The following is a 27,697-nucleotide window of genomic DNA, read 5'->3' as shown; positions in this document are numbered from 1 at the left end:
TGCTTATGTTAAACAAAAACAAAATAAAACCCCTCTCTATATCGACTACAACTTAGATCAGTTCTTTCAAGGAGATGGTAACAGATCAGAACAATAATTCTATCTGTCCTAAATCTGAAAAGTATTGACGGTAAGAATTGTGGCCTTGCATTAATAAAAACTCTCAGTTCCACAAGCTGGTCCGTGTACTCCATGATTGCTATGATTAGGTTAAAATCTAGGACTGAAATAAAATACTTCATCTTTTCTTCTCCCTCCATCACCCACTGTTCATCCCTGCACAATGGCTATTTCTAGGTATTCAAGGTGGTAGAGTTATACCCTAGCTCTGTGCTGGGTTTGTTCCTGAATTTGAACTTTACATATATCCATGAAATACATCCCTTTCTTTCTCATGTCCTATCCGCTAAATGGAATTTTCTTAATGTGAAGTAGTTAAGTCTAATCTCCCCTCAGTCTGGCTTAAAGCCCTGTTCCCAAAATAGGTCTGCCCTTTCCTTTTCTGAGTCAGAAGGATGAAACTATACTCCATCTTCCCCTCCCAGGACAATGCCTCAGGACTGCAAGATGCTTAGAGAATCTATCTTAAAACCGGTAAAGAGAGATAATAATATCTAAATCTTATAAATAGTAGTATCTAAAAATAACATCTAAAATTTGTAAACCATTGAACTGTGAAAGGTGTACCGTTCTGAGTACTGTCCCACACATTAACCCAAGTAACAACTGAGAGGAACCAAGAATAGTTTTCGTAGTGCGGTTTCCTCTCGCTTCATTCTGACACTGTGACCTTGTGACCCATGACCCGACACAGCTGGGGAATTCAACCCAAAGTTTGGTCCATTCCATTTTTAAAATGAGTCTGAGCTGATCCCACAAATATCAGACATCTATAAGGTTACAGAATGTTTTACTTTTGAACTGATAGCTTTTATGTCAAGTAAGGCTCCTCCTTACTTCCAAACAGAACCAAAGCACTACTCACCTTCCCACGGACTGCATAATATCCAGCAGCAGTGGGGCTGCCAGGTCTGGGCTTAAATGAATGAACGTGGAGAGGACCACGATGGCCAGCCCCAGGGTTTCCTCATCATATTCCTCAAGAATGGCCCCACAGTCATGGCATCTGCAAAGAAAACAGAGGAATGCTGTCCACGAAAGCCATGAATGGTTTCAAGATACAACAAAGTATATAAAGCCAATTCTCAGGAGTCTTGGAAAAGTCCTCTAAAGGAGGTCCATGGCCCCACTTTCAGAGAACATAAGGGACTCCAATGCCACCCTCCCCCTAGACACAAAAACAGCACAGAGGGCAGAGATCAGGAAGGTTCTTTAAGTCACTGAAAACGTCCAACTCACAACTGTCTGGCCTCTATGGACATGAATCATTGGTCCCTTCTACAGGGACTGCCAGTCGGACTCACAGTTTGAAACTTCTGGTTAAGGGATTTTAGGCATGTAAAATTATTGCTAGGGATAGTCAGTAACTAGATTTTTTTTTTCATTTGTTGAAATTAAACATGAAAAATGCCTAGACACAAATGGAAGCTTTCCTACGCTCTCGAATTGAAAAGTATCCTATTTGTGGGTGAGACACAGGATACTTCAGCCAGGAGAACATTCTAGAAAGCCTGGGGAGTCTGGATTCCAGCCTCTTCCCTCTCACTCACTCAGATCAGAATTAGGAACTCACCGCACCTACTGAGTATAATAGGAAAAGACATAGTGGCACCTGTTCTTATGCCACTTCCAACTTACTGCTCTTGGTAATATCTACTCTAAGTTCAACTTCATTCATCTCAACTGAAGCCACAGCTGGACAGCTTTATAAAGTGAAGGGACGGGGCGCCTGGATGGTTCAGTCATTAAAGCATCTGCCTTCGGCTAGGGTCATGATCCCAGAGTCCTGGGATCGAGCCCCGAATAGGGCTCCCTGCCTGGTGGAGAGTCTGTTTCTCTCTCTCCACTCCTCCTGTTCCCTCTCTCACTGTGTCTTTCTCTGTCAAATGAATAAATAAAATCTTCTTTAAAAAAATAAATAAAGTGAAGGGGAAGTCTACCAGGAGTAGAGAGAGAACTAGAGCTAAGATCACTATTGAGAACTTCCTGTCTGGAAACTTCCCAAATACAAACACCCCTGACAAATCCACCTTTCAAAAAAAAAAAAAATAGGATTCACATCTGTAAATAAAAAAGAAGAGAAATGGAGCGCACACAAAGACTGGGACTTAAAGGAGGACACAGAATGGGGACATTGTACAGAAGGAGGAGCCAAGAAGAGGACTCCCCACACAGCTCAGTGCTCCCCACATGGAATTTCCACGGTAAGGAATGTCTTCAAGGCGGGCTCCTTCACTTCTTCAGGAATGGCTGATGCTGGGGGCCCGCTGCATAGATCCTCCCACCAGCCCCTCGCACCTGTATCACGAGCCTACCCACCGCGTCACCAGGAAGTCTCCCTGGCCCAAAGAGATCTCTCCCAACTGGAAATCCCACAAATCTTATTCGTTATTATACTCAGTACTCAAGCATTTGTGTGCCAGGAAATGTACAGAGAACTCAGAGTTTAAAAGACAGAAGAAAGGGTCCCAGTCCCTAAGGAACTCACAACCTATATGTGTAAACAATAACACAATTAAAATACAATGTGTAGGTGGTAGAACACAAAGACATAGTAAATACTATGGAAACTTGGTGTATGGTATGACTAATTCTGCCTTGTGTACTCAGGGAAATTTTGCCTTCAGCTGGGTCCTGAAGCATGACTAGGAGTTCGCCAAGCAGAGAAAGTGAAGAGAGAAGGGCACCTATACAATCACAGCAGAGAGAGCACAGGCATGTTCTGGAGAAGGTGCAGGCACTGGGGCCAGAGCTCCTGGTGAGGAGAGGTAAGGCCATACCTTCACAAGCTAAAGGGCCTTTTATCATAAGCAAAGGCATTTGGACTTTATCCTATAAGAAATCTGGGGATACCGAAGGCTGACAAACCTCGAAGTGACGTAACCAGTTTGAGACTCAGAGAAAGGGCTCTGCTGGCAGGATGGGAATGAGAATCAAGTCTCCATACTTAATTCCATCCTCACAATTTGAAGCTTCTAATAATCAGTAAGTGGCTATGATTTGCATCTGTCCAAACTGAGAAAGGAATGTGCCTTGGCATAAATAGAAGCTGGCCATAGAACAATATGACGTTTCTTTTCCATTTTTTTTTTTTAAGATTTTATTTATCTATTTGACAGAGAAAGAGATCACAAGTAGGCAGAGCAGCAGGCTGAGAGAAAGGGGAAGCAGGTTCCCTGCTGAGCAAAGAGCCTGATGCGGGGCTCCATCCCAGGATACTGAAATCATAACCTAAGCCAAAGGCAGAGACTTAACCCACTGAGCCACCCAGGCTCCCCTGATACAACATTTCTAAAAAAAACAAATGTCTACCCACACTTAGGGCCATGGCCCCTTGACGAACAAGTTATGACTTAAAGTATAAAATGTGCTGAGCAAATGTTCAAATTCTGTAACTCTGGTGAGGAAAAGAACCACGTGAGCTTACTTGTCCGTCATCACCGTCGGCTGCTCGTCTGTGAATTCTTCCGGGGCCGGCACAAACATGCTGACGATGCTGGGTGCGGACAGCAGGCTGGATTTCGTGGCACCTGTGTAAACGCAGGGAGACACCCGGTGAAGAAAGGTCTATTTCTGGGGGCCAGGAAAAGCCCCGTCCTCCTCTCATAAACCCTCCCAAGATCACACTCATGGGATGTGATGGGATCAGCCCCACAGCTTTGTGAAAAACCCTCAAGGGTCAAAGGAATTCAAGAAAGACTTATTGGTTTCAAGGATAAAATGAATTCAAGAAGGACTGTGATTTGTTTCTGTTTGTGTGATTTTTAAGAGTTGGACTCCTGGGCGCCTGGGTGGCTCAGTGGGTTAAGCCGCTGCCTTCGGCTCAGGTCATGATCTCGGGGTCCTGGGATCGAGTCCCGCATCGGGCTCTCTGCTCGGCAGGGAGCCTGCTTCTCTCTCTCTCTCTCTCTCTCTCTCTCTCTGCCTGCCTCTCCATCTACTTGTGATTTCTCTCTGTCAATAAAAAAAAAAAAAAAAAAAAAAAAAAAAAAAAAAAAAGAGTTGGACTCTCTTTGCTTCTTGACTTCAAAAAAAAAAAAAATCAGAAAGAGTTCATTGTGCCAACAGCGGACGAAGACAATAGAAAAAGGGGGAAACGTATCCAAGAGCATCCTTAGGTGAGCTTACAATCTTTGTTTGCTAGGCATACATGGGAGCTGCCCTTACGGTCTCACATTTCTAAAATCACAAATGCTTACCGACCCTAAAATGCTGCTAAATTGAGGTGGAAATAAGAGCCCAAACTCTACACACTTAAGCAAGGGGAGGGGTTTGAGCTAAGAAATATCACGACAGCTTTATACCTTGGAAATTAATATCATAAGCCCAAAGAAAAAGACTTTGTTTTTCAAACTGAAATACTTATGAATGAAAGATCAAGTGCTTTGAAGGAATCATCCAGCGACTTCAGCCAATCAACATCAGAGAGTTTAAAACTTTGGGTTTTGATGGCTTCAGAGAAACCTAAGGCAGGAATCTTGGCGACATGTTCTGGCAATGAGTAAACCTAGAAAGCCAGGGGATTGTTCTCTACCAAGAAAACCACCAGTGCCAGACGGAGGCAGGAAAGAAGGCAGAAAAACTCAGTGGTCATTGAAGAGTCTGTTTCTCATCAAGGAACTGGAAAAAGTGTTAAAAAACAAAATAAAATTATATGATCTTTCCTTAAATAAGAGAAAGATTAGATTCAGATTCAGAAAACCGGCTTTTAAAGGAAGTAACATCAAAATTTAGAAACCTAGCAAAGTGGGCAATGTATTTCACTCTGACGGAGAAAAAAATCGTACTGAAGCCTTTCAAGAATCAAGATACTGCCAGACTGTATATTCCCTTGACAGATCAAAGGCTCCAAAGTGTGTTTATAAGAAGCAGGGGATCTGCAGACTCGAACAGCAAGGAAAGTATCTAAAAAATTTCCTTATGTCACTTCCTAAGATCCCCAATGGGTATCTATATTGTACTACAATATTTACCAGCTATCTCTGACTAACACTCATTCCTACCTGTACCCCAGTTTATCACTAACAGTTGGATCTCCAACTGTTTCATCAAGAAAATGCTTTAAGTGGAAGCAACAGTATTTATTACAAGTGTAACTATACTTTGATTAATAATAGAAAAGGCAAGAACTGGGCCAAGATCAAAGGAGACATATTTAATTATTAAACACTAAGGTAAACAGCATGAAGTTGCTTCAAGCAACCAAAACACAGAAAGTTTAAATCTAATATTCCACATTTCTTGAACATTGACAGACCATGTCTACCAGATGTCAAAATGTCTATACTGAAAGTAGAAAAAGTCAGCTCAAAAGATGATGATAGATATAAAGTCTTACTGGAAACAAGGCACTGAAAGGAAAAAAATATATATTCTTGAGTTAAGTCCTTCAGAAGATTATCACCAATTACTATTAAACAGAATTCACAATTCAAGTCAAGAAAAAGGAAGGAATCAAAGTCATTTTGGTGGTTTCAAGCTAATAATTACCCAATACAAATGCCAAGAAACAGGTGTTTTTGACAATAATAGTACTGTGGAGTTGTTTATTCACATGACAACACAAAACATGTCATGCAGTATTTAAGGCAATCCTCTATAAAAGCTGGGGGGCGCTGGCTTCCCATGGCAACATTAGCTAAATTGCTGGATTTCTGAATATGGAGAATCATTTGGGAGAAGAGCAATGTAGACAAAGAGGGTGGGAAATGCAAAAGGCATCTATATACTTCAGCTACCTCTTGTTCTCGCTGAGTTACAATGAAACCTGCAACATTAAAAGCAGTCCCGTCATCCCCCAGTTGTGTGGCGGCACCACTACCCCGAGCGTACTCTGTATGGAACCAGGAACAGAAATAGAAGGTTCTTAGAAGCTTGGATAAAGAGGGAATCTCCTCCAAAATCCAGCTCCAAAGCCAGAGATTTTGACCAAAGCTCCTTTGGGAATCTTAGAGATAGGAGGCATTGTAAATGTTTTGGTTTGTTCAAAGGATGCGAGCGCCCATCCGTCCTTAGCTGCCTCAGTGGACTTCCCCAGTTTACTGTGAAAGCATCTTTGTCTTTCTGCTTTTGTTCCCTTTGCCTGATTCCATTTCTGTGGCTGCTGACTTAGTCACTGGCTCGTGGAGAAGCAAGCACCAGAGTTGTTTGACCACTGACTTCTGCTCATAAAAGCTTTTCCTCGGCCCATAAATGAGAAGAGTCTCATCATCTACAGGGGTTAAAACTGCTACTTGTTGCCCAGTAAATGTCAGCAAAAGCTGAAGATAAATATCTCCTCATTTCTGAGGAAAATCACAAGAGTGGTAAGGTCCTAAATAATAAGTCTGTTTGATTGAGGGAAGTAGCTAAAAGAGGCAGTCATAGTTCATTTTTTGTTTTTTGTTTTTTGTGTTTTTGTTTTTTACAAAGGATTGCTGGAGCTCCTTTCTGAATTAAAAAAGAACAAAAGTAATGATTAGCCATGAGATGAATTTGGGAAAATACACATTCTGATGATCTTGGCGCAGATTTATAAATCAGCTTACTCTAATGGGCAGCATAATCCATGAGTATATTTTGTGCAGTTTCAGAATTTAGATTTCAAAGAAGCTATTCATCTATGATACCAACATTCTAGAATGAACCTAGATAAACTGGACCATGTTCAGAGAAGATACACAATAATATGGATGGCTGATATGCATTAAGAGGTATATCAAAGGACCCAGGGACATATGGTCTTGAGGAAATAAGCAAAATGTGGCTATTTTTCAAACATCTAAAAAATTAGGTGAGAGGCTAGACTCGTTTCAGGTGGTCCCAAACAGAAAGTCACAATAAGGAAGAACTTTCTGTTGATAATGTACAAAGAGGAGATGTCATGCATTCCCAGCCCCTGGAGGTGTTTGAGCAGAGGTTGGATCCACTTCATGGAGCTGCTTAAGAAGAGATTTCGGCAGCTGCTGGAGACCAGATGAGTGACATATACAGTGTCTCTCAGCTTGCGCAGTCTGAGATTCCATGACGCAACTCACCTCTCATTCTCAATGGCTGCCCCTCCAAGTCAGGGTTTAGGCACATGGGCACGTTGCACTGCCGTTTCCCAGGCTGTATCTGTTCTGTGGATAAAGAGAGCATTTCAGTCTTCAATGTGGTCAATTTAGCACAAGTCACAATACAAAGAATTTAACCAATAACCTCATGGGGCCAATTTTGGGGGTCACTGTTATTGTTGATTATTAATACATATAGGAAACATCCTAGATTTCAGGTAGGGTTGTCTGGGGTTTCACTACAAACCGGCCAGTCAGGTATATGCAATGTAATTAAAAGCAGGAGAGCATGAGAGCATCTAAAACTGTCAAAAAAAAAAAAAAAAAAAGTGTGGATTCTCTACCTCCCCACCGAGAAAGCTCAAATACCATTACCTCTTGATATGAAATGAAAAAACTGAAAGGCTAATGTCACAGCCATGAAATAAATGTTTTATGCACATCAGTAAATAAGCAATCATTTGGGGCAATAGCCAGAGAGGTCATACAGAAAACAGGTGAACAGGTGGCAAGAAAATGGCAGGTGTCTCGCTGAGGGCTGAGGGACAGGGGTGAGGTCAGCTACTGAGAGCTGAAGGACAGGGGTGAGGGACAGGGGAAGACATGGAGGAGTGGGGCTTCTGGAACATCTGCTTCCTATGAAAGATGAGACAGAGAAGCAGCCATCAGATGAGCACGGATGGAGAAGAGGTAGGTATTCGGCGAGCAAGCAGGTGCATGCTGAGGTGAATGGATCATAACCTGTGTTTTAGACTGCCTCTCGCAGTGTCAACACAATTAGATTTGTCCCTTTGCAGACCATGAGTCACCGAATCGACATATGTGCTATAATGCGTCATGCCACCTAACACTGACTTACGCATTGATCGACTTTCCTGTGGTCTTAGATTTGGGGAGAACTTTTCGTGGCACTAATCAAACTTAGAGTATTGAGATGAAGCTCTAGTAGGACTTGGTGACTAGAGAACCAACTTAGAGAATGGAAAACAAGCCCAGGAAAACAGGTGAAAGATAATTGCACAGTATGTAAATGTCAAGTATTAACTGAGAAACCAGAGCGACATGAGTGAGTTTGGTTGAATGTGAAAAATTCAGTTAAATGGGTTATTTGGCATCACGTAGACTCTGTTTTTAGATTAAAATTTGGTTTGGAAATTGAGATCTATTTGCCTTTTTATAACTCTACTGAGTCAATCAAACTAGTTGGCAATCATAATCCAAATCTGAAATGATTAGCTTAGGCTGAGCTACTTGCTATAGAAAATAGAAGCATGGTAAAACAATCTTCGGAGCCCCAGGTCAACCTAAAAAAAGGTGGGCATTTAATTATCAGAGAACTAACCAACAAAGGCTCTCACACTCCGTTCCTCACATAGCTTCATCACTAAATAGAGAAACAGAGTCAGCCCTCTTTGGTGTGGATGGAATGACTCCACCCAGACCCCTCAGCTGTTGAGGCTGGTTACCCTGTCTTTCTCCTTGACCCTTGCCTGTTGGCTTTCGGACGTTCCATTATTCACTACCACTTATCACCTAAAGGAAGACACAACATGAAACCTTTAAACGTTAAGAACCCTTATAAAGGCTGGAGAGTTGAAACTATCTGTCAAACATAGGATTGGGTATTTTTGTGTGGGATTTAATTATTTAGCTCTCCTTTTTTGAAAAAAACAATGGATGGGGGAGATAAGATAAAATGTATGTCAATATTATGGTTTTGAAAAAAATAAGTCTGTCGATAGTTCGGTTTTGTGGACGTCACAATTCCTGGTCATAAGGAAAGATATTACAGTGACAAGCTCACAGAACTATGGCCAGAAAGTACTAACCAAGATACTGAAATAGTCTGATCCAATGTTGGCCACTAGAGCCTATCACAGTAACAAACCATGACATTTTCATAGCGCACGTGTGTTGCAAAGGGCTTCCGCATGTGTAATCTTGCAACTCAAATGACCCATTTAATTACAAAAGAAAAAGAAAAAAGAAAAACCAAACACGAAAGGCAGTCATTCCAGAGAACAGCGTTGTGGCAGGACTACTGGCTTGGAAAGGAGTACGTGTGCAGAACGCAGGAACAAGGTTCAGAAAATGCGGAGTGATCGTGTTTAAAATAGACACGTCGTGGTGATAAAGTCTTACTTTAAAACTGAGGTAAGATGCAGTCCCACTGTACGAGCATGCGGGTTTGTGGCTGCAAGCTGGTCACCCCGCTAACTAAAACACAGAGCTCATATTCCCAAACCTACCAGCAGACCACGACATCACTAAGCGGCCATAGTTAGTATTACTATTAATATGCCCTCACTTGGGGGGATGCTTCACAAAACAGAGACTATTGATAATCTGGTGTTTTTCATTTTGTTTCTGGTTTTTAATTTGCATCATGAGATCACAGATCCATTCCCTCCTTATGCACTGATATCGCTTAACCCCAGAGAGATAACCTAGCCTCTGGAATCTGGGTCTTAAACGACAAAGACTTGGACCAGCCCCAGTGGACAAAGAGGTGACTCTGGAACACTTGGAAAGTTTAAAGAGACTCAATCATCACCTTCCAGTTTTGTTTTTTTAATTACTTGAACCACAGAACACAAGAGAACATCTAATCCTTCACACGAGAGCAGAGGGGACACAAAGAAAGTGGCATTTAGCTAATCTGAGAGGTAAAACAAGAAGAAAAAGCTTGACCCACCAGTGTCCCAGTTGCTGATGTTATGGGGGGCGCTAGACTGATGTTCCAGCTGTCGCTTCATTAACTGGCTCATTGTCAGAGCTCCCAGGGATCCCCTTTTCATCTGCCTATACTGAGCTATATGGAGGAAATTAGGACATGATTACTAGGGGGAATAAATTTCCACTGCACACAAAGGCTCTACAAATCCATAAAGAATCTTAGATGAACCTTCATTGGCTATTTGCAATTGCTCCCGTCCAAGGGGAATACTAAGGCACACTGCTCTTCCAGGTGCCTGTCTTCCCTCAGTAAAGAATGAAAGAGTGCCTATGAGCACTTCTCTGTACCCTGTAAATATTTACTCCAGTTACAGCAATATGATTACTTTCATTTACCTTTTTTTTATTTATATACTTTATCTCATTCCAAAAAGGACTCAAGGCATATAATACTAGCTTAACTTTTTTTAATGGAGCTTGTGCATACATAGTTTCAGGCTTCATTATATCCCCATGAGGTCCCTCTGTGTGTGTGTGTGTGTGTGTGTGTGTGTGTGTATTTTGGAGCAAAATGACACATATCAACCCCAACTTTTCTTGAGAGAAATTAAAGTAGGTGATATGGTATTACTTGGGAGCCAACGAGCAAATGAGGTGGTCACAGAAACCGAAACATGCTGAAGACTCCAAAGTCAATGCTATTTTTAATCTCTATATGAGCCTCTGCCTACTGTTTAGGAAATGCAAATTGAATCACCTTCCACAAGTGTGTTCTAGTACAAATCTTTGTTTTAGAGAGCAGTAGTAACATTTTATCCTGCAATTAAGCATTGACAAATATCCCACTAGTGAAATGTCAAGCTATGAGCATTTCCAAACCAGAAAAATAGTTTAAAAAAAAAAAACACTTCTACCAGTAGACCATTGGGTAAAAAATCAACCTGTCTCCTACCCTCCTATTCCTCTGTGGAAGAGTCCCATCAGTCCCTGACCCCAGCCCAGTGAGAAAAGCAGAGAATCACTAAGATGACTTTCTTGCATGATCCCAAACTCCTGGACACTGGAGAGCGTGTGGTTATTCACTCTCTCAGGAGGACAATTTCAGAAACTGAAGTTCTTTAAGGACATGCTCTATGAGGGGATGGTAGAAACCGGATGATTGTATGGCCCCTGGAAAGTCTTAAATGTTATATATAGGTTTCACAATCACTGTACCAAGACTGTAACTCGGTGAGATGTGAAATCAATTATAACATTTTTAATGTGATTAGCATGCTGTTTGATTCATGGTAGTCACGGCATGGTTAGCTACAAAATGATCAGCTAGCAAACTGATCCAAAGAGGGGAATGTTGACGGGAATTCTTATGTCTTGGAGTCCATGACTAAATTCACAATAATGGCTATGCCAACCAACACAGAAGATCTCTGATTCTTGTTGACTGGTGAAATTTACAGTGTTACGACCCACTTGAAATAGTGCAACTTCAGGTCAAATGCAAAAGCAGAAATCTTGTATGAGACTCAACCAATTTAAAAATGCATATGCTCAAAGGAGGATTTAAAGCCTCTAGTGATTTCATAATTTCTCCGATTCTCAGTTGTGTGTGAAGATAGCACAGTTCCCTGAGAGTAAAAACCCTTAACCTTCAGCTCAGCGTGTGAGGTACCCGGCATGATGTCTCCAAGAACACACCACCAACAACCATCGAATGCATGCTTGTAGTGGAGAGGAGGAGGAAGGTGGAAATCTAATGATGTATTCTGCTGACTCCAGAAAAGCAAGAGTCAGTCATGACTCTAGGATCATGAGACATTGGATACGCTTATTTCATGACACATGTAACTAGCACTGAAGATCGGCTGACTTAGTCACCCTATCTCAAATTACATCCAACTTGGAATTCTGATTAGAATTCACTATCTTCCTATTTTGGGGGATGATTCATATAAATGAGGAGGAGAAAATATACTTTCATGATTCTAGTATGGGGGCTTACCCATGGGTGTTCTATCATGTTATTAAACAGATTTTTATGATACGAGAACAATTAAATCCAAAACTAGCTGTTCTTCTTTGCTACCAAAAGGGCAAGTAACTCTCACTTGAAAGCACTTTCTTAGAATTTCTATAATCTCTATTATAAGTGAATTTGAGTTATTCTAAGGCAGTGTGTGACACCAAAAAAAGAGCACAGATTTGCCAATCAAACAGACCTGGTATCAATCCCTGTCTCTGTCACTTAGTAGCTACCCAACCTTAGGCAAGTCATTTAGCCTCTCCAACCTCTGTCTCCTAGTCTATACAATGGGGTCACTAATATTTGCCATGCAGGGCCGATGTCGGGACTGAGTAAAAGAACATGTGTGTAACCATTTGGCACAGTGCCCAGCACATGGTGAGTGTCAAATAAATGGGAACTATTATTAACTATTATGACTATGAACTCCTCGAACAAGGGGTATCTCTTATTTTTTCACCTCGGATCCCCAGTGGCAAGCACAGTGCCCGGCACCCAGCAGACACTTAATAAATAGTTGCTGAATGAATGAATGCATGAATGAATGACTCATGAAGATGACGATGTTATTCCATGCTATCAGTCCAGCATTTGAGCTAACATCTTTATCTGGTCTTTGGAATCACCCTCATTTGAAAAGATGGTCAAATGAAAATTAACTAGCTCCTCATGCAGCGTCTATAGGGAGCACAAAAGTGACCAGCAGGTGGCACGAGGGCTTGCAGGAGCTGTGCCTCCCAAGCTAAGGTCTCTCAACGGGTCCACCGAGGCAGGTGGACACCCTTACCTTCACCTCAACAGAACTCATGCTCCTCTAGGACAAAATCTAGGACCCAACCACAGAAGGCAGTTTCAAAATAGTTGCCCCCTACAGATCCTGTAAAATTTCACGCCATTTTTATTTTCAGATCCAGAAGGACTGGATTCCATCATGACTCTGGGATCATGATCTATCTGTTATATTTATTTTGTGATAACCTAGATAATGTTTTTTCACTGATGGAAGTGATTCAAATAAAACAAAGGGGTTCAATGTAAAATTCTGTCGTGAACAATGCTTTTCACTTGTCCCAGAACTAGTTCCAAACCTTATGTTTAAGCTACTCATCGACAACACTTAGGTTTTTGGAATTATGAAATTCAGTGACTATTCCTTCACAGATTGGGATTCTTGGCCAATCAGTAATGTTACTGATGTATCAAACACTTGAGATGTTGACAGAACTGAGCCTATGCTTCAGGATCCCTGAGATCTTACTGCCAAGTGTCCCCCAGGAAGGTAGCATGACGTATATAAAGAAAAAACCCTGACCCCAGGAGTGTGAACACTGAAAACAATGTGGCACATATTGTTCCAAAACCAATGTAAAGGTGAAAAGATCACCGAGGGAATTCTTACTTGATATTGAGGAGTGGCTGCTTGTTTCTGGCACACCAGCTTCTAATGTAGGGGCAGACGAGGATTCCCGTGGCATTTCCAAAGTTGAAAGTCCTTTAGTAGAGGGATCTACAAACAGAAGTATTATTTAAAGTTCAAAACATTGATGAAAAACAAGTTCAAGAACCTTCTCCATATCTTTTGCTTCCTGACTAATACACCCATTCAAATCATTCTGTATGTTCTGGCCCTACCAATTACTTTAATGGAATTATATACACGCTGGTTTCCAAATTCCATTAAAGGTGTTTCCCCATTACATTCTGTATCTAGGGCTATGCCTCTCGGAGATTAACAAAAGCACAGTTACAGAGCTAAAGCCTGGAGCCAGGCGCTTCATCTTTCCAGAACTGAATTTCTTTTCATCTGTTACCTAAAGATGCTTACAGTTCATTCCACCTACATCATTCCACCACTCCACCTCTTCCTGGCAACTTGTTACTCATTAATTACATCTCAATTATACAGACAGTTCCTCCTCCAGAAGGTTCAAGGAACCCCCTACTTCCTCCCAAAAAATACAAATGAAAAAATGGGTCATGTGATCCTCTTATGTAATCCCAGGACACACTGTCCTTAACCTTTCCCAAACTGGACACGCTCTAATGTCATTATCTATTGACTTGTCTAGAACCTGTGCTAAGCCATAAGTAATTTAGGAGCAGGGGCTCTTTCTAACTTGGAATAAATACAATGAATGCAGATTTTTATTATATTAGGTGAGCAAGAAATAGACTGTATCATTTGCTCCTTCTATTTGGCAAATGTATCTAAGAAGAAATATTTTCTGCATACACTATTGTCTTATGAATTCATCAACAATGGGAAACAAGCTGTCCCACACTATTCTAGGTAAAGATTGTCCTTTAAAACTCTGAGAAACAAACTGAGCGTTTTGGAGGGGAGGGGGAGGGGGGAAGTTGGGTGAGCCTGGTGGTGGGTATTAAGGAGGGCATGTATTGCATGGAGCACTGGGTGTGGTGCATAAACAATGAATTTTGGAACACTGAAAAAAAACTAAATTAAATTAAACTGAAAAAAAAAACTTTTACAAATTTTAATGGTTTATCATAGCATTCCCCTGCCCCCAAATTCTTGACAAATCTCCTGGCCATCTTAAGCAATACTGTACACTGAACAGATTGAGGTGCCTGGAGTTACCCTATAGGTGTCCGTGAATGTCCCATGTTATCTGGGGACACCTCCCTAAATGGCTTCAAGTTCTCAAGCTTCATGATGATTCTATCTCATTCTTTTCCTATTGTCAATTATTTTCCTGTCACAGAGCAAGTCACCATACATTCATGCATACATACAAACTGAAGTATGAAGATGTTATTCTGTCCTTTGGATGATCACTATACTTGTCAGAAATAAAAGTAAAATCAACCTTAAATAAGAGGCTGGGAGGAAAGCTTCCAAGCACTGATGTTGGAACATCAGTTTTGATTCTCAAAGGTCTTTCTGAATGGATATGGTTGCCAGAATAACCATTTTTTGATGGAAAAAAAAAAATATAACTGTTTCCTGAACCCTCTTGAGTAAACACAAAATAGCAACCTGTTTTAAATTACCTTAGTCACTAAGATATCAAACGTTAGGCTATTACTTTTCTCTTAGGTATTCTCCCCAAACCACTAGTTCAAAACATACACAGTCGAAAAAAAATTAGGATTAAATAAAAACATGCATAAATCACCTCTCTTCACACTCACCTGCCTCTGTTTCATGTATGTCACTCCTAGGGCATAATATTCTCACCAATAATGTAGAATGAGAAAGCCTGAAGCTCATTTTCTAGAATTCTTTGAAAGCTCATTGAGATTTTTAGAGTTTTGCTAGGCTAAGTAAAATCTTTGCTATACCTTTAATTTTAAAGAAATGCCATTACTATAAGGTACTTGGTAATAATCATTAGTGTACAAAGATTCCATATGCCAGGCAATTTTTGCTCAGTCTTAAATCATTTTATGAAACCTTCCATTTGTAAACAGTTTAAGACAACAAAAATTGGAATAAACCTATACCTTAGCTTAAAATACTTTTATTAAGTTTTTATAGTGATGTGCAGAAAATGCTATAACCATTCATTCATTCATTCATTCACTCATCAGATATTTGCCGAAACTCTTCTAGGCACTTGGGATATAATCAGTGAACAAACTAGGCAAGAATCCTTTCATTTTAGTGCGGAGAGACAGAAAATAACATGCATAAAAGTAAAGTTGTATGTTAGAAGAGTAATTCTCTGTAGAACAGAGACAAGAAGGGATTCCAAGATGCCAGACAGGGGTGAAAAGCTGGGGTGCAGTCCAGGTCTCATTGGGAATCTGGTGTTTGATCAAAGGATCGATAGAAGGGAGAGAGGGAACAGGCAGACTTGTGGGGAAAACAGTTTCTGGCTGAGGAAGCAGCCAGCGCAAAGGCTCTCAGGTGGAACCACGCGGGGAATGTTCAAGAAATGGCAGAGGCAGCCACGGCTGTGTAGAAGCAATAGGGCAAGAGCCGCACACAATGAAGTCCGAGAGCTAATGAGAATCAAGACCACAGAGCACTCCAGAAATATCAAGGACCTGAGTTTTTACTATGAAAGAAATGGGGAACCAACTGGGAGTTTTAATCAGAGGAATGCTATCGTCTCGTGTCTTAAAGGGTCACCCTAGCTGCTGTGTTGGGAAGATAGGGTGCAGGCAGGGGACCAGTTAGGAAGCTACGATCACTGACCCGGTGAGAGGTGTGGGGCTCAGAGCAGAGTGGAAGCGAGAGATAAAGTAGGAGGAAACCAGATTCTGGATATATTTTGAAGGTAGATTAAAGTGATCAGACAAAATGGAGGATGCCCAGTTAAAACTTGATTTCAGATAAACAGCAGATAGCTTTTTATAATGAGCACATCCCATGTAATACTTGATAGACACAGCTCCAATTCTTCACCCCTCCCTGAATCCATGCCCTTTGCCACATGACCTAGAAGTTCCCCTCTCATAAGAGGCAGGATATATTTCCCTCTTGACTTTGGGTTTGGCCAGGTGATTTGTTTTGGCTAAGGAAATGTTTACAGGCATACCACGACCAAAGGCTTGAAAAGTGCCCGTACGATTAGACTTGCTCTCTTGTGCCTTTGCCATCACCATGAGAAGATATTCCCAGGCTTCAGGGGTTCCAGGGAGGTTGGCCACCCACCCCAGCTCAGCCTAGATTAGCCAATCCAGTGACCAAATGGACTTACGGTTACATGTTGTTGAGATGTTGTGCTTATTTGTTACACAGCATTATTCCAGTAGTAGGCAACTGAGAGAGTTGTCTCAGCATACAGACAATATGTAAAATCATAAAACCAGATGAGATCACCCAGTGAGTGAGATCATCCCAGTGAGTGTAGAGAGAGGAATGAGACCCTAGGACACTCCCTCCTTAGAGAGATAAGGAGGAACCAACAAGAGATTTAGAAAGAGTGACCACTGAATAAGCAGAAAACCAAGAGAGTAAGGTATCCAGGAAGCCAAGCTAAGTGAGGAGATAAGAGCTAAGTACCGACTGCTGGAGGTCATCGGGCACCTTGACAAGTGATGTTTGGGCAAACCACTGGAGATGAAAACTTTTAGGAATGATGAATTCTTTTTAGAAAGAATAGAATGGGAGAAAATTGGAGATAATGATTGTATAGGCAACTGTTTAATACGTTTTGCTAAGAGGGGAGGAGCAAAATGAGATACTTGGAAGAATCAGGATCTAGAACTTTTTTTTTTTAAGATTTTACTTATTTATTTGACAGAGACCACAAGTAGGCAGAGAGGCAGGCAGAGAGAGGAAGGGAAGCAGGCTCCCCGCTGAGCAGAGAGCCCGATGTAGGGCTCGATCCCAGGACCCTGAGATCATGACCTGAGCCGAAGGCAGAGGCTTTAACCCACTGAGCCACCCAGGCGCCCTAGAACTTTTTAAAAGAGAGAAATAAAATCATGTTCATATGCTCAAGTCAAGAATACCTTGTGGGGGGTGAATAAGAGGGGTTGGGAGAGAAAGAAGGGAGAATTTCTGGGCCTATATCCCTGAGTAGGTAAGAGAAATGGAATCTTGTCACCATGTGAAAAAGTTGGCTGTAAACAGCAAAACTAGACAGTTCGCCTGTAGCCCCAGCCAGCTGTACAAGTGCAGATACTGGAAGGCAAGCCGATGAGGTAATAGGAGGCTATGGAAATTTCTGCTGATTATGTCAAACAAGAAGAGTTATCAGAAGTTTGGAAAGACAAGTAGCCATGAAATAGTCACTCAGGAGAATGGAAATGGGAATGCACCAGGGAAATATAGTATTGTGGCCAGGTAGTTTAAGATTTCAGTTTAAGGCCAGCTGAGATTTATGGTCATGAATTTAAAATGAGACCAGTCAATATTGTTATGTGACTCTCTCCACTCACAATCACCGGACAAGCGCAGATGCAGGTAGACGGAAAGGTGGATCTGACAAGGCGTGTGTTTGGCCAATCAGGTCTGAAAGAGCAAAGGCCAAGAGGGTGCAGGGAGGGCTACACTCATTGATGAGGAAGGAAGAGGAGAGAAAGCGCAAAGTAGGGGAAGCGCATGAAAGGACAATACAGAGCTGTCCCGAGAGAGAGGAAATGGAAATCAGAGGATGGGAGGCATGAGAACGACATTGTGGAAAGGCTGCCCTTGTTGCTAAAGACAAGGTCTGCGTTATGACCATGGGAATGAATCACGGAGGGTGAAGGATAAAAACAAAGTCACCAAAGAAGGTGAGTTCAAGGAACTGAGACGCTGGAGCTTCAGAAGTGTCGTCTACTCTAATACTGGAATCAGTAAGAATTCAGGCAGAAACAGTTTAGACAAGAATGAAAAAAGAGCCAGGAGTCAAACTGTCACCAGATAATTGTCCTCAGGGGTCAGTAGTATGAGGTTCAGAACTGGATTTTTTTTTTTTAAGATTTTATTTATTTATTTGACAGAGAGAGAGAGAGATCCCAAGTAGGCAGAGAGGCAGGCAGAAAGAGAGAGAAGGAAGCAGGTTCCCTGCTGAGCAGAGAGCCCAATGCGGGGCTCGATCCCAGAACCCTGAGATCATGACCTGAGCCTAAAGCAGCGGCTTAACCCACTGAGCCACTCAGGTGTCCAGAACTGGATGTTTTTAGAGACAAGGTGGGAATGGTCTGAAACGGGCAGCGGTGAGCAAGGAAGGGGTCTACCCCTCACCCAAGCCCAAGGGCACGAGGCAGTGAGGAAAGCAGGGTCCCTGGGGGAGAGCCGAGTTTCCGCTAGACTAGGGCGTGAAAGGAGTCATCAGATGAGAGCATTTATGGGATTTTGCTCATGAAGGACAGAGGAAGAGTTCAGTAGTTAGCGTAAGGTAGGACGAAAGTTCAGAACAGAAGATATGCACAGCCTTATGGAAGTTAGAAGAATGACCTGGGCCTTCCTTCAGGGACTGACATGAACAGAAGGAAGTGCAGTGTAATTGGACCTCTTGGCTCAAGGCAATCAGCAGCAGCAAGGCTCTGAGTTCGGAAGGACCAGAAGTCGTAGCTGTCTGGGCCTCCCTTTACTCTAGCGATAGAGACAAGAGGGTCTAGAGAGGCCTGTGTCTTCCTCTGAGGCCAGGCCTTCTTCCAGCATCAGTGAGGGAGGGACGGTAAGTCAGTGTGTCTGTGAGAGCTGGGACAGATACAGATACAAAACTATTCTGACAGAATCACATATATTATAAACATGTTAAAGACATCATAATTATCAGATGCTTTCCTCTTGTTCTGATAGCAAGTGTATTAATAGGAAACCAATCTCTTCCCTGGTAGCCTGGGGAACAATCTGACAAACGATGGATAAAGGAAGCAACACACGTGTGTGTGCGTGCACACACACACACACACACACTACGACCTATATCCCGCACACACCCACTCTGTAGACCTTGGATGGTTTCTTATGTATCCACCCTCTAGACCTCTAGAGTCCCGAGGTCAGTGCTCTTCTCCATCTATACGTAGACATTTTCCTGGCTCTAAATCATAAAAAGGTATTCCGGTTTCCCTAGAAACCGTCTTAAATTTTGTTATCACCAGGTTCTTCTTCTCCCACCTGCCTGGCTGGAGCACGACCTTTTCCAAATATACTAACATCCATTCAACAGATTTTTCCAGAACACCTGCAAGGTACACGGCTCAATGCTAGGAGGGAGAGAGCTGCTGAAACTCTCAGGGAATGCCTGGGGCAAGTAAAAGAGCTGAATCCCTTGTCTTGGGAGTTGCTTTTGTGTGGAGCAGTGGGAGAGGAAGGACTAGAATCAGGACAATCGTCCTGGCCCTGTGACCGTCTGGTCATGGGACCGGGCACATCACTTCCTTAGAGCGTCTGCCTCTTCTCACAGAAAAGGATGGGTTTTCCACTACAGGTCTCCAAGTCTCCAAGATCTTTGCCAGTCCTCAGCAGCCCACAGGCTATGCATCTACTACACTGATCATTTCAAGACAATGTCATTTTTTTCTAAAGAATCATAGTCTTCTTTTTCTTTAGATCTGAGCTGAGACACAAAGTGTTGAGATCAGCGTCATGGGAATACTGCAAAAGACCGTTTCAGGATGAGGTGGGCTATCGGCTTGCTGCTTTTTCAAATTATCTTTTTTAAAAAACATGCCTCCAAGGAAAGGTGAGAAATGAGAGCTGAGGCAGGAAATCCATGAGCTGTAACAACTTCGCCATCAGGCGGTGCCCATGGATAAGGTTCTAGGTAGGAACTAGGGTTTTTTGGACACACAATGTCCACCAGACTGCTGACATTTGGTTAGATTCTGTCATCTGCTATGAACCCCACAGGATTATAGTCGATTCTTAACCATTCCAAGCAATTTTTGCTTTATTTTAGCCCTTCATGTTTGTTCCCTTCTTTGGACAACGTATCAAAGTTGGCTAAAGTGTGGAGACACAAAGAAGGCAGAAAGAGTTCAAATTAATGAATGACTTTGCTGTTTGAGGAGGGCTGAGATGGTATCTGGGCTAGTTTGATAAGAATTAGCCACCGCCTCGTAGTGCCGAGGATGGTCAAGAATGGACCGTTAAATGTTGCAAAGCAACAAACACGGAAACGTTTATGGAACCTGTAGAACCACATCTGAATCCAGCACGCTGCAGTAAGCGGATGGGTTCGGAGTGACTCTGAGGCAATTATAATGTCACTCTCTGACATTATAAGATAGAGAGCGCGACGCATACTCAGTGCCGAGACCTGAATGAGAAAGATGCACAAACCTGCGCGTGAGGCTGGGCGGAATAAGGGGGATGAGCTTACCTGGGTCTTTCTGTTCTCCCAGCTTATCCAGAATGTTGAAGGAGATGTCCAGATACTCTCTCTGGATGGCACTGACAGCAATCTTGCGCTGTTTCCTCTGCCTGGGGACAATCTGGATCTTGAATTCGGATTCCTCAGCTCCCTCCTCTTCTGCCTTCCTCTCGGGATTCTGTTCTGTGTCCGACTCGGCGCTGGTGTCGGGCTTCTCACTTTCCACTGGGTTCTCGGCATCCTCTGGGACTTTGAGGAGGACAGTTTTTGCCCCTGAACTTGGCACTGGCCCGCCGGGCTTCTCCTCCTCGATGCTGGGCTCGGGGTTGTCATCCAGTGACCCCTCTGGGAGGGCACAGGACTTCTGGAGGAGGTCTCGCTTTTGTTTAAGCGTGAGAGGGCTGCCGCAGGAGAAGTCCTGGGACTCCTCCGGTCTCGAACGTTCTTCAGAGTCTGTGGGGTCCTCCAGAATAACACAGGCGGAGCCCGTGGCACCTGCTGACTGGTTACTTCCTGAGTCCTTGGAAGAGAAGTCTTTGGAACAATCCTCCACACTTACTTGCACGAGGGGCGTTGTGCTGAGGCTGAGGACGGAGGGGGGGCTGCAGAGGGAGGGAGAGGAGGGAGCATTTTTACCAGAGGCCCCAGCACTTGCCGGCTCCCCGGTCTCCTCTTCCTCATCGCTCTCTACGATGCGGAGCGGGGGAAGAGACTCGAACACAAGAGAGTCGCTGTCAGACGTGGAGAGCACCGAGTGCTTTTCAGGCCCAGAGGTGGAGTCAGAGGACAAATCTATCAGGTCTAAATCCTCCTTGGGAGCAGGCTTGAGCGGAGAATCCACTTTGACCTCAAACGTCTCCATGCAGTTTAACCTGACTTCGGGGATCACAGGCCTGCGGGTTTCTTGGAAACTTTCTGCCGCTGGGTTCTCGGGGCCTTCAGGGTCGTCAGGCCTCGCAGCAGAGTTCTGTCTGGGACGTCCATGGTCATGTCTCTGCATGACATAAGCAGCATGGGCAGGAGGCTTATCTAGGTCACACCGGTCTATGCAGGACTTCCTTCGGTGCTCGTCTAATGTAAACAAGAGGGAGTCTGCATTCCCTATATCAAGAGATTTTTGTTTTAAAGACCGCAGCTTTTTTTTCTGAACGCTTTCTTCTCTCACACAGTGTAGAATGCTGTCTTGTAATGCACCCGTCTCTCTATAATCAGCCGGCTCTATCTCACCTGATTGAAACAGAAAGAGCTAGTACTATTTTACTTGGAGATGCCACCACGTTTTCCCCCCTCCTACTTGGGCACACGACTGGCATAAATCATGATTACAATCCCAGCTCCAACGGGAGGGAAGAGTGACTCTCTGGCCAAGCATTTTGGAAAGTTCCTTCTCATTTCAAAAACCCAGAAAACTCTGGAATGAGAGAACCCGAAATGGCAATTTAAGATCTTATTTCCAAAATCAGGCTTCGGGATTCCTCAGCTTTATTCACGTGTGCACGGGAGAGGGGGACCGCTTTGGGGCTGAGGCAGATCTGGGAAACGGTATTCAAATTGTGTGGAAGAGAAGCAAACATTTTGCAACAAATCAAATCAAGCAATGGCCCTCTCAGACAATCATGACGTTAATGATGTATCTGTCAAGTCACGTATATATATAAGTGTGGATATATATATACTGTTTGTGCATACATATATATAAAATCAACGGTATTAAAATGTGTAGTAACATAATAAAATCAAGATTTCACCCCAAACAAACAGTAGAGTACAACATTTCTGCATAAAATTACTAAGAGGAAAAAATTCATACTTCTCTGCACATTCATCTCAACCGGCTGATATTTCACGGTTTTGCTGCCGCCTATCCTTTTCAATCTTGCAAAAAAAGTTTGAGACTCTTTATTGCAGGGTCCAGTAGGTGTATCATGAATATCAGATTCATCAAAAACACTATCTTCTTCTAATTGGGGAGAGAAAGTCAAAATTACACTTGGGAGGTTACTCTCTCTTAGGCTGTATCTACACAAGCATTTCAGTGAAAGCGTGAGGGAACACAGTCTGGGCTGGTTTCTACACCAGCTCAAGTTCTGGCCATGGCTTTGGTATTTCATCCGCTTGTCCAATTATCCAAATGTTGACAGAGCAACCTGTTACGAGGCTGCCTCTCGTTTTCCGTGTGACCACTGGCAGCATTTTCAAGAGAGGCATCTCGATATTCCAAGAGGGCCTCTGGGGGGTTGGGGGGATTTTTCCAGTGCTCTTAAAATTGGGTAACACACACATTTCGGGGATCTGCTGCACGCTCTTTGAACATGCCCGCTTTGGGTGAATTCTCAGGCTAATTTGGCAAGGGAAAATTAAACAAAAATAAAAATTCTAAAAATAGATTTATACCTTCCTGGGACGTGAGAACTGGCATAGACACAGCCTAAGAGTACATGCACCTTATACTTTGTGAATGCAAAATACTGTACTCTACATTTGGCAATGAAACACACAACACACAGAAAAAGCTTAGAAAAGCCACTGGTCATTTCAAAAGCTCCACAAATGATTATGGACTGAAAGAGTAAACGAAGGAAAAAGAAAACAGAAAATAACATTCTCCCCTATTAGAGTTAAGATCCTCCTCTGTGGTGTTTGCCGTGTGCAACTATCACGCACCCCAGAAAGATTCTCTGACTCTGAGGGTCCCGAAGCTCCGTACACAAGCCCGTCACGTAGAGTGCCTAGCGAGATTCCTGCTGTGTGCTCTTTTATCCCGATTTGGGCCACTTTTAAACCAAAGATAAACCCAAAAACACATTCGTGAGGAAGGGGTTGCTATGTTGCAACCCACAGAGGTCACTTAGTAAATGTTTTCCTCTCATCCTTTGGAAAGACCAAAACCCTGTACAAAGCAGCAATTAAAAAATAAATCAATAAATAAAAGGCTACAGAAATGCACTTCATACCACAGTAAATGGAATTAACCTATTATTCAAGGTGACTATCACTGAAATCATGTGGCCTATTTGATGTCTACCTATATGACAAAATGACGCTCAGGTGTGATGACAACTACGTAAGATTTCTTGAGTACTCAGGGAATACAAGGGGAGAGCCAGATTTCAAGGACTGATCCTGTCCTAAACACAAGACTCTAAATTAGGTGAAATCTGAAGCAGCAGACGATAAATAAAGTGATCCTACTAGTCTTGTCTTAGTCAAATTAAAAAGAAAAATGAGTGTTAATGATCAAAATGATACAAAATCCCTGCTGAAACTTCTGCAATGATGACAAAACCTATTAAGTTCCCATGTTTCTAGGGAGATACAACACAGTAATGTTTTCTTTCTTTATGTCCTTAAAGAAAAGGAAATAGTCCCTTTTGAAAAATAGTTTTTCAAGAAAAGAGTTACGTGACTTTCAAGACATGATTTTGAAATAGTTCTCAAAATGTCCTGAAGGAGAGATAAAAGGACTTCAGGATGGCTCCTCCCCTTCAGAAAGGCTCATCTGAGACTCACCCAGACACTGAGCCCGGACTGAGGATATCTAGAGTTTAACAGAATCTATCCTATTTTCCAAAAACTGGGACCTAAGCTGGGAGACAAGATACTCTTCAGAAAGGATCTGAATGGTACCAGAACTTACAGTTCCATCTATGGCCAGTTTCTTGGACCTTCTAGAACTACATGAACACTAGCTCCAATCTATCCCTAGTGAGATATTTCCAGAGCAGTCCTACCAAGTCAGAACTCCACAAAGGGTCGTGGGGTGTTTGGCTTTCTCCCAGGATTGGACTAGATGATGTCACCTTTTACAAGGCTAGACTTGTGACTTACACTAAAGATACACACCTTGGTTTTCAGCTCTCACCCGAAAACATCCAGGCTGGGATTTTACTCTATCTAACGTTTTATTCACCTGCCTCCTTTGCAGAAAAGCTATCGATATAAAAAGTGTTGATACTGGAAATAATTTAAACCTATGCAGAAAAAAATGTCCTCTCAGTTGCCTTAAATCATTTTCTTATTGACCGAGGAAGTTAAGAAGAAGCAATTCAGCAAATTTGGACTCTGCACCAAGTTCAGGAGCAAACTAGAGACGACAAAATCATGGCTCCACCAAGTGCCAGCGGAAACTTTATTTATTTCATCGCCCAAAGCAAGACGCTTCCAACACACAGGGAAAGGCTTACAAAGGCTCCTTAACCAAACAGCACACATTTTTTTTTTAACAAAACATTTCTTATGAAATGGGGTTCAGAAGCATATCAACTATTTCTTTCGAATGCTCATTTAAAAAATTAAGGCAGTGGCACTCATGGGAAAGTTGGAACATTAATGAAGCCGGAGGTGATTTTTTTGATTCCAGATGATATCTGGGGGCACTCTGTTATCTCCTAAGAAAAACATCGTACAGAATTGTATCACGTATTCAAGCTAAGTTCGGGATGGAATTGAGGCATGTAAAGTACCTTTTTCTTTCTCGCTGTATCTGCTTACGTTACTGTTGTCACTGTACAGAGGCCCCGCCGCGGCATGCGGCTTGCAGCTGTGATACTGAGCGTTGAGCGTATTGACGGTTATGTGAATCAGATGCAGCAGGACCTTGCTGATATCACAGTCTCGGTACGGATACTGCTCAAGAAAATGGAGGGAGAAAAATACAAATGGTTATTCTGAAGGGTAAGTTTTTCCATGTGATCTTGCTAGATACTTTCCTTGGTATTTCTTGGGGATGAAGAGAATATACCGAGAAGCAAAACCAGAAATTTTTATCATGGCCTTATTGGGACAAGGGACTGTGGTTCCTTCCTCTTGCACTAAACCACGGACAGCAAGGAATGCCCAGTTCGCAGTTACAATTCCTTTTAAGAAAACTACCTGGCATAAACATCTGGCATAGGAATATAATTTTAAATATCTTCTTTGCTTTCTGAGATTATAATTCATACACAGATAAAATATGAGATGCTGAGCATAAACACAGATTGTTGATCTCAATCTCCTACAGCTCATAACATATGCCGGAGTGGTCTCTGTTGCTATTGATTTTCCAATGTCCCTTTACTCCTCAATGCTAATTTTATGTATCCTGATTTGTCCCGTGAAGGTCAGATTACTCTCCTACAAAATTCTCAGTTCAGATCCCTTAAGTGTTCTCCTCTCTAAGAGAATGATTCTAGCCCAAAAAGGAGTGACCGCTGGAACTCACCTTGTAAAGGATGACAAGCAAGGCCTTTAACCACATCTGCCGGATGTGAGGTTTTAGGGACCAGAGGGAACAACGAGGTGGCTGTTGGAAATAATGCCGTAGTTGAGGACAAGAGCAGTATTTGAGCACCTGAACCACCAAGGGGAGAAGGTGTTTTCCCAGGTTAATGTTATAGTCCATTACCTGAAATAGGAAAAATATTAATAACTGAAGGAAAACTACAGAGAACACCCATAAGCCTAAAGGAAAATATGACCCATCCAAACAACAGGCACAAGCTGGAAAAGGCATCTCACAAAATGTGAACTGTAATGGCCAGTGACCCTAAAGGGAGAAAAGTTAAACTTTACAAGAAATAAAAGAACCTCGCCAGTTAAAATCATTTTATCCACTTAATTATCTAATTATTTGATGTATCTCCTAAATTATCCATGGGGAACAATATTTTACTAAAATGTTCTATTGAACTAGTAACTAGAATTAGACTAGTATCAATGAAAACACCTACCATTGGTCATCACTGGGGGAAATGGGCATTCTCCAATGCCACTGGCAAGAGTATTACTCAACACACCCCTTCAGGAGGGCAATTCACCAATATCTATTCAGAAGTGAGGAAAAGTACATAGCCTACAGTATAGCAACTAAATGTACCCTAAGGAAAAAAATCAGACAACTGTTCCAAGATGTATACGTAAAGATATCCAGCCTTATAGTCACCCTAAATTGAAAATAACCTCCATGTTCAACAATATACGTTAAGTGAAAGATTATTTGTATGATAATAGGATACTATGTAGCCATTAAATGGCATATGATACAAATTTATTAACATGATTGACTTCATAATCAATTGTAGGCTTAAAAAAGGTTACCTATATTTATCAATATGTGTAATACGATCCCATTACTACAGAAAATGTGTGCACACACGTATACCTGTATATATGTGCAAATGAAAATAATCAATTTGGGAGCCAGCAATAACATACTGACACCAATATGGTATCTCCTAAGAAACATTTTGTGGGCTTCGTGGAGATTTGAATTTAATTTTTTGCTTTATTAAATAAATATGCATAATGTAAATACAGAAAGAGAGAGGTGAGGAGAAAAAGGAGGAAGGGAGGGAAGTTTGCTCTCTGAGATGGCACATCGTCTCGTCACCGCAAGCCGCCGAGTGTGGGTGGTAAACCCTCCAGCACCAGCACCAGCAAAAGACTGCTACGTACGGATTGCTCCTACTTGGCTTACTGTGTTCATTATGTTATAATCTATTTGAGCAAGTTGGTAACAGAGACCCTCACTGAGCTCCTCCCATGAGACAGGCACTGATTAAATGTTTGGCAACGTGTCATCCCTAATCTTTCAAAACAAAAGTCTTTACCAAAGAGCAAAGAAGCAGAGAATACTTAAGGCCTCAACAGATGATAACAGTGGCAGAGCTGAAATTCGTATCGATTTCTCTCTAGCCTCAAGTTCTACACCCTTTGCAGACTGGCGTAGCGCTGGTCCAGTTAGCCATACAGAAACCCAATAACTCATCACTTCTGCTCTTGCGTTCATATCTCAAATGAATTTTCACAGTGCTGGGGACGGGCAGGATGTTCGTTGCTTAGCTGTCTGGAGTGGTAAGAAGCTGGGACCAAGCAACATGCGTGTCCACCATGGGGGCAATTAAGAATTAAAGCATGGTAAGTGCACACCACGCTGTCAATGACAGCGGATGGGAGAAGCAAACACATACAAAGCCAATGACGATAACGTGACATGAAGAAAGTTGCACGATCAGCTTAGCTCTCCACTTGAAGCCAAAACGGAGAGAAGATTTAAAAAAAAAAAAAAAAACACAAACAGAAGCTCTACACTCTGTTATTGTTTAATAGGCAGAGTTTCAGTTTAGGATAATGAAAAATCCTAC

At 42.3% G+C, this 27,697-nt stretch overlaps 1 protein-coding gene across 9 annotated transcripts in view; it reads right to left on the bottom strand.

Moving 5' to 3' along the window:
• UNC79 (unc-79 homolog, NALCN channel complex subunit) overlaps window positions 1-27,697 on the bottom strand; it is a 240,367-nt gene that overhangs the window by 60,464 nt on the left and 152,206 nt on the right. For 4 of the 9 annotated variants that reach the window (XM_059182968.1, XM_059182961.1, XM_059182962.1 and 1 more), the window contains 9 exons: window positions 25,777-25,959; window positions 25,037-25,199; window positions 22,384-22,533; window positions 20,583-21,800; window positions 13,250-13,357; window positions 9,850-9,966; window positions 7,137-7,220; window positions 3,548-3,650; window positions 986-1,126 (listed from right to left, as the gene is read on the bottom strand). In XM_059182968.1, coding sequence (XP_059038951.1) covers window positions 986-1,126; window positions 3,548-3,650; window positions 7,137-7,220; window positions 9,850-9,966; window positions 13,250-13,357; window positions 20,583-21,800; window positions 22,384-22,533; window positions 25,037-25,199; window positions 25,777-25,959 — 2,267 coding nt within the window. The remainder of the gene's footprint in view (window positions 1-985; window positions 1,127-3,547; window positions 3,651-7,136; window positions 7,221-9,849; window positions 9,967-13,249; window positions 13,358-20,582; window positions 21,801-22,383; window positions 22,534-25,036; window positions 25,200-25,776; window positions 25,960-27,697) is intronic. The other 5 variants (XM_059182966.1, XM_059182969.1, XM_059182965.1 and 2 more) reach the window with 4 other exon arrangements.

Source organism: Mustela lutreola, chromosome 7 (genome assembly GCF_030435805.1).
Source record: "Mustela lutreola isolate mMusLut2 chromosome 7, mMusLut2.pri, whole genome shotgun sequence".
In the NCBI taxonomy this organism is placed as follows: domain Eukaryota; kingdom Metazoa; phylum Chordata; class Mammalia; order Carnivora; family Mustelidae; genus Mustela; species Mustela lutreola.
The sequence above is the reverse complement of the archived record's forward strand: the minus strand, read 5'-3'. Positions and strand labels throughout refer to the sequence as shown.